The following is a 7665-nucleotide window of genomic DNA, read 5'->3' as shown; positions in this document are numbered from 1 at the left end:
AAGCTCACAGCTCCTGGTTGGACAGGTTAAACACAGTAAAGGTCCCACATGCCAATTCAGGGGACTGTCCCTAAAAATCCAGAAAGTTTTCATTCAACTCCAGGAAAAAGAAATGAAAGGAAGGATGGGAGGAAAAAAGGAAGGGGAAAGGATTGGAGAGAGAGGGGAAATAAACTCAGCAGAATACACATTTCCAAAACGAATGGACAAAACTCAACTAACATATATTAACCTTTATTCTATAACAGAGACATAAATAATTTTATGAATTCATATGATCTGTACAAAAGACAAAATAAGATATTGCACTAAGTTTTGATATGGGATATTTGGATTTCATATCAGCTAACAGATAAATATATACAATTCAAGGAGTTAAGGCAAAACCAGATGATACTTCAAACACAACAGAAGGTATAACATAAGTATAATTAAAAACATAAGTATAATTAAAAGTATAATTAAAAACAAGGGCATCCCATCACCTATTAATAAAGTGGTCATGGCTAAGGGGGAAAATCCCTTAGATTTTTAATAAGGTGATTATCATCAATCATGTTAATTAAAGTCGAGCAACAAAGTTAAGATTTCTGGTGGAGGAGAGCGGTTTGGGGAAGTTTGGGGGTTGAGCAGGTAGAACTCAGGTAAGCAACTTTTTCCTTGTCAGATTTATGACCTATTCTTCCTATTAGAAAATATAATTTGGAAAATATGACTCTTTCACATATATAATTAAAATAAAACTATGAAGCATTCTTTTTTCAAGGGAAGTCATGTTGGGAATCTCATAGGGTAAGTTTGCGGACAAGCCATTCATTACCCTATTGGTAGAGAAAACACAAAACCAGTCACCGCAAAACAACTCCCAGGTACCTACACTGAACAAAACAAACCGAGTCCAAAGGAATAAGAACACGCGTGACCAATGTACCAACACAGGTAAGCTCTTTGGCAGCTTCGCACTAACCATTGACTGAAGTCAGAACTCTTGCATCTTCTCATTCTTAGACCCACTCGCCAGTCTTTTAAAAACAAATAGATAAAATTCCACATCTGCAACGAATTCAGTAATTCCAGGAAATTAAATTCAGAAGGAATCTGCAGATAGTCTATAACGGTTACACGGACGCACAGATAGGAATTGTCTGCCGAGTCCTGATCCACACATAGGGAGCGCAGGCACGCAAAAGTAATCGGTAAAGCTGGATTGGTCCGGACAGGCCTGGGATCCTGAAAGAGAATCCATACTGACCCATGAAACCAATAAGACATCACTCCGAGGATGAGAAAATGATCTTCCAATAACTCAGTGGTGAGCCGCCCCTCACCTGGTGAACGCCACGGAGAAATGGATTCTATAGGGGGAACACCAGGAAGCCCGAGAACGTGGAATACTGCCAGCCTCCGACCAGGTTACCTTTCTCCAGTTTTAGGTAAACCTTATCCTCCTTATCCAGGTAGAGCAAGACTCCATTGGTGGCGGCTTCGCGAGTAACATCTTTGTCCCCAGCAAAGGCAGATATTACCGGTTTTCCATTTAACATCAGGTTAACCTACAAGGAAAAAAAAGTCACTAAGCTCTCCTTAAAGTCAAAAAATTTGCTAGGGATAACAAATAATGCTCAAGGGGAAATATCTGATGTTTAGTAAATATATCCCTTTCCTTTCAAATCAGCCAAGTGCAGTGGCTAGACTTAGTATGCTGCTAAACTCGGGGTGAGGGCTGTTCAAAGTCAACTTGAGTTTCTTCCATAGAAATGCCCTTAAATGCCTACAAAAGAGTACCATCTGTGGAGAGCAGCCTAGCCATGTGAAAACTGGCTACCCGTCACCTGTCACTTAAGCTCACTACTTTATTTACCTCTGAGATTCATTAGCGATCTGTCGGTAAGGAAGCAAGCCTGTAGCTTCCCAGTCTGTTAGTAAAAAGAGGCCCAGCTCCCTTCACCCTGATAAACCAGACATAGCAAAGCTCTACCAACTTCTGGGCGGGTCACCATGCAGCCGTGACATGCATACTGTTAAAAATCATCTTAAATCATGGACTGTGTGTGCACTGTGGTTTCTTTTTCTGTTTTCCTTGATAAGAAACATGTATTTAAAATAATAATCACCACAACCATTGAAGATTTTAATTAGCAAGAATTAATAATTAATAAGCTCAAAATTATTAACAAATAATCTCAACATGTATTCGCTTTTCTTCATATTACAATTTTGATCATACTGCATTAAACATTACACTAACTTCTAAACAGTGTGGTTTGGAAAAGCTTTCCTATGGCAGTGAATTTGTTTTCTAGCTGTTCATTCTTTTTACGTTAAAAAAAATACTGAATAAATTAAATCTGAGGTTGATCAATTTATTCATTCACTAGGAAATGTAAAAGTGGTAGATGAGTGAATCTATCTTTCACATGGACATAGCATGAAGTACAAACATTGAGCAAAAGATAACATGTTCCTAGAATTCCACAGACATGTGTTGGTGTCATTGGATGTTCTCACATCTAAACATTATAGGAACTAGGCCCATGGTTGCCTTTGAGTGTAAGCTCAAGCCCATTACAAAATATATTACAAGCCCATTACAAGCACAACACAAACTATATTGTTAACTGAAGTTGCAATTGGTAAAAATTCACCAGGATCAGAGTAACTGAAGGTAAACTGAAGCATAAACGTAGCACCCACTTATTTAAAAAGTGTATCAAATAATTGTTAGTTACTCAGAAATGTATTCTTACTAGTAAACTGTTTCTCCTAATTCTTAACAATGATAGCAAATTTTTTTTTATTTAGTAAGAACTTGTAAAACTCTACTGGCCTTACAAGTTCTATCCCTACAAGTTGAAATAATTTTGCACCTGCGCTAAATGAAATCAAGATCTTATAAAGAGATTTGTGTCACTGAGTTTTTACTAAGCCATGCTATTTTTCCTTTTCATTGAATTTATTGGGGTGACACTGGTTAACAAAATTATACAGGTTTCAGTTGCACAATTCCATAACACATCATCTGTACACAGTATTGTGTGTTCACCACCCCAAGTCAAGCCTCCGTTCATCACCATTTATCCAAAGCCATGTTTTTTAAATGGTTGGTTGTTATTAAGGTAACAAGTTCAATTGTTTATTTTTTCTATATATTTCTCATCACATGCCTTAATAGAGGCTAGAAAGGAGAAGATTAGAAGTTAAGTGTTTTAAAAATAAACTACTGTGGATGGTTGTTTATTTTTACAGTGACAGCACATATTTGGATAAATACATAACCCACGACCAATAAACACTGTTGTTTTGGGGATAGAAAGGGAACAGGTCAAAACACATACCTGGATTGTTTGGCTCTGGTAGACTTTAATTACGTGAAAACTGAAACTGTAAATTCCTTTCCTTGGTGCTACAAAGACAGACTCCAGTGTGAAAAAATTACCCACATTTACCAGGATCTACAAGTAAAAATAATAAATAACAGTAAATTATTATAATATTTTTTTCTGTAAGTATGTTTCCTTCCTTCCTCCCTTTTCTTTCTTTTTTTTTTATTTTCCTAATCCACAACTAGCTTAAGAAACCATAGAGAATAAAACATTGAGTTCTATTCCTTTCCTCTTTAGCGACTTGAAAAAAATGGATTTGTATATTGGAAGGATCTTCTGTCTTCTAAATGGTAGAGGAAAATATAAAGTAACAGCTTTGTATTCATGCCTCAATTTCCAGCAGGGCCCGATGGCTCTGGGAACATGTAGGTAACATGTGAGGGCTTATGGATTTATCAGCTGTACTTGAGAGTCAGATAAAAGGAACTTGCCATGTACTGACATTCCCACCCTCTGCAAGCCTTCCCAGTGTCCAGAGGCGGTGTTTCCCACACAGCCAATCCGCATCCATGGGCTCCCTCCAGTCCTCCCTGGACACACCACACAGAGCCTGGGCGCCCCCTCCACATGTGCCGTAATCCATGACACTGAGCAGCTGGTGCACAGAGTGATCTGGAGGCCGGCCCTCCCCGGAGTCTCCGCCAAACCTCTCCTGAGAGCCTTGGCCGTTTTTTCATCTCTGTGCCATATAGGCCTTAATTCTATTTTGGCAATGACTCAGCTTTTACGGGCTGCCACAGAGGAGAGCGTGAATCAGAGCAGACTGTGACCTAGGGGGCCTTCTGCTCCTCCCAGGGTTGGCCGTCACCCTCTGATCAGCCACCTGCTCTTTATTTAAAAAGTTCAATGGTCAAAAATGAAGCATGAAATCAGGTACTGTTCCCAAAGAAAGCCGCAATACATCTTGTTTTCGAAGACGCTCAGTCTGGATCTACTGGTTGCGAAATGAACTTTGAATTTCAACAAGTGACCTCTTAAACCAAATTTGCAAACATCTCATAGGTAAGTCCGAGAGAGAGAGAGAGAGAGAGAGAGAGAGAGAGAGAGAGAGAGAAGAAAGAGAGTTGGAGTGGGGGGGAGAGTTGAAGAATAACTAGGATTTCTTCCATTTCTCCTCAAGAGATAAATCTATAAGTGGCATTCAAAAAAAGCAGATGTCCCTAAAAGACACATTTCCCCTATATCAAAGGCAATCCGCTACTATCTCTTTTAAACAACACATTCATGCCAATATTAACCCTTTAGCATAATTCCCGAAAGACATACTTTTACCTCTGAGAACTGCACTAAAATATAGTGATGGTCAGGCTCAATCCCTGACTTAAACTGCATGTATGTGGACAATGTTATTCTGAGATTTCATATTCTTCTAAGTCAGCACCAGATTTCTTTCTCAGACCTGATGATCGAGGATCTTCTGGCAGCAAGTCCCTAGCCACACAGTCATCCCCAGCAGACGCTTTACACAGATTTCGCCCAGCACATTCCAAGTGATTTGAGAAACTTAGTGGGGACTTCCTGAGTCGGATACAAGCAGCATACATCATTGGGAATAAGGGAAACGTCTGGTGAGTGTTGACTGCGCACAGGCTGGAGGTTGATGCTGTAATTAGAGATCCAGGCACATCGAGATTTATCACTAAATGTGCCTTGTTGTCTCCAAGACGCATGGCTCCTGACCAGAGGAATAAGCCTCTCTCCTCTCCTAATTGATGGACGGGTCATTGGGAAGAATGCACTGTGCAGGACAGTGCAGTGCCCACAGCACCCAACATTTAATTAATGCGCGGGAATGCAAGCCAGCAGAGGGTCTAGCCTTGGTTTCTGTCAGGATGGAAAGCACTGCACTCCTGAAGGGGCTGCTGAACTGTGGCTATCCCATAGGAAACCCCAGAGGCGCCTGGTCTGTCTCCGAAAAGCGGGAGAGTGCTTTGCTAAGGAAACATTAATAAAGAACCTCCTGTCACCTTATTGCTTCCCTAGCACCTGCGAAGGCAGTACCTCTTCACCTGCGCTCTCACACATGTGGCTTTTTGTACAACTGTGGGCTACACATGTGACTTTGAAATAAAAAGGTTCTGGGTACAGTTAGGGTGGAAATTAAAACCCCGGAATCAGTGTTCAGTGATGACTCCTTGCTAATGCTGAGCTGATATCCTGGGGGGTTTTCATTAGCCAAATGTCTGAGCTCCAGTCTCTGAAAAGCAGCCATGGATTTCATCAGTTCCTCCACCATCCCCTACCTTCAGCCCCTAAACCGGTCCTTTCCCAGCAATTTGCAATTCTCTGAAAGGACAGGCCGGGAAGGGAGAGCCAGTGGCCCTCCAGGCTTCCCTCTGCCGCTCTGCGCAGCTGCCCAATTCCTTTCCCTCCGCCTCGGCAACTTTTCTGCCAGCGCCAGGGAAGGGCTTCCCCTGCAGCGGCGCCTGCGACGTGTGTGGGGATCCCAGCGGCCAAAGGTGAGCGAGGCCGACCGTGGCCACTGCGCACCCTCTCCGGCCACCTGCAAGATCTCTGCAGAGTGCCCACCCACCTGGGAGAAGCAAACCATTTACCTTGCGTGTGGAAAGCCCCAAGGGACCGCCTGTGGGCACCTGCAGACAGGGGTTGGAGGCAGAGGCCGGGCTCTGGCCAAGAGATTGCAAAGTCCAGGCACCAGACTCCCACCAGCTCCTTGGACCTGTTGCTGCTAAACTTATCCTGAGCTCTTGCTGCCCAGCCCTGTGTTCCCAGCCTTTGTCCCGCTGCCCAGCAGCCTTTCCCGGAGGCCAGGGGAGAATGGGGGCGCAGGGGCTGGTGTGGGAGAGACACTGGAAGTTTCAGTCCCAGGCATATTTGGGGAGGCGAGTGCCTAAATGATCCCCCACATCCCAGTCAGATGAGCTCAGCAGGCAGCCAGGTCTGAGCCGCTGGGCAATCCCCGCCCCTGCCCCCGGTGCCCCACATCCCTCGGGATCTGACCTGATCGAAGTAAATGATGCGCGTCTTGTTGCTCATCTCCGAGGGCTCGTGGTTGGTGCTCCGCACCGCAGAGAAGGCGACCTTGGAGTTGGCCGCCCGCACCGAGATCCCCAGAGGGGAGGAAGAGGAGCCCTTGGAGTCCGTGGCCGGGTTCGAGTCACACACCACCAGGCATTTGCCCTCCAGCACGATGGGCTCCGTGTCGTTCTGCGCCCAGACGGGCAGCGAGGGCAGCGTGAGGGCCAGCAGCACGGCCGGCACCACGGACAGCGCCCGGCGCGCCGAGCCCATGGTGAGCGCGAGGGCAACCGCAGCGGCTGGCGCTTGGATCGCCTGCGTCGCCTGCTCCCGGGGACGGGCTCGGAAGATGCCGGCGGTTAGATAGACAGCGCTGCAGGCACGGCGGCGGCGGCGCTCTCACTTCCACCGATTCTCTGGTTTGAAGTCAGAGTCTCCCTCGCGCTCTCTCGCCAGCTCGGTTACCTTTGTCCTTTAAGGAGCTCATGCAGAACCCCCTACCTCACCCTCCTCCGCCCCAGAGTCAGCCCTGCCTGGGGCTCCTTCACCCGCCCCCCTTGTTGCCAGACATCTAGAAGTCTCCAAACCCTCACATTCACGCCTCAAAGGGGAAACTGGCAGTAAATGCTCACCCCAAACCCAAGCACCCCCTGGTGAACCGCGGATCAGGAAGAAAGAAGAGGGCTCAGAGAGGCCACGGGGCGGTGGGCGCGGAGCAGGGCTGAGGCGGTCCTGTCGCGTCTGGCCAGCGGCAGGGACGGATTACAGCGGCGGAAGGTGTTTCCCCGGCGGAGAGGAACGCGAGGCTGTGTTCATGGCCCAGACACAAGCGGCTGCCACTTTTGCTTGGTCAAAATTTCCCCACAGCTCGGTGTGGCTCGGATGCCGCAGGTAGGCAGCGGCCAGCCAAATGCCCAGCTCGGAAGCGCAAATGTGCAGGATTAGTTCCAGGTGCAGGGTGGCTGGGCTGGCAGGGTCCTCTCCTGCCTGTGCCGCACCCGCACACCACACGCCCAGAGTCCCTGCGCGCAACTTTCTCTGTCCTCCGCAACCAGGAGAGCGCGAAGACTGAGCGAGCGCGCTATTTATAGGAGCGCAGCGTCGGCTGGCGTTGGTTTCCAGCTCAGCCCGTGGGCTCCGGGGAAAGGGGGAGAAGGAGTCCTGTGACCCGATCTGAGCAGCTCCCGCCTGGCGCTTAAGGCATCCGTAAGCAGGCGGGTGCGCCGGCTTCTAGTGCCAGAGTCCTAGGCCACTCGGCCCTGGGGAGTGCGCGGCGCCAGGAGCGTGTGCGCAGGGAGGGGCG

At 46.8% G+C, this 7665-nt stretch overlaps 1 protein-coding gene across 3 annotated transcripts; it reads right to left on the bottom strand.

Moving 5' to 3' along the window:
- Positions 1 to 461: 461 nt before the first annotated feature.
- On the bottom strand, positions 462 to 7625 carry CBLN4 (cerebellin 4 precursor). Of its 3 annotated transcripts, none has more exons than XM_006767761.2 (4): positions 6345 to 7625; positions 3336 to 3452; positions 1329 to 1553; positions 462 to 1247 (listed from the first exon to the last, which is right to left on the bottom strand). In XM_006767761.2, exons 1-3 carry the CDS (start codon positions 6633 to 6635, stop codon positions 1356 to 1358), a joined length of 606 nt encoding a protein of 201 aa, XP_006767824.1. In that variant the 5' UTR covers positions 6636 to 7625; the 3' UTR covers positions 462 to 1247; positions 1329 to 1355. The 3 variants fall into 3 exon arrangements, with proteins under 3 accessions (XP_006767824.1, XP_006767825.1, XP_015422020.1); XM_006767762.2 differs by having other exon boundaries at positions 462 to 1230; XM_015566534.1 differs by having other exon boundaries at positions 462 to 1553.
- Between the last annotated feature and the right edge of the window lie 40 nt (positions 7626 to 7665).

Source organism: Myotis davidii, unplaced genomic scaffold (assembly GCF_000327345.1).
Source record: "Myotis davidii unplaced genomic scaffold, ASM32734v1 scaffold343, whole genome shotgun sequence".
NCBI lineage: Eukaryota > Metazoa > Chordata > Mammalia > Chiroptera > Vespertilionidae > Myotis > Myotis davidii.
This window is presented reverse-complemented; position numbering and strand designations above follow the sequence as displayed.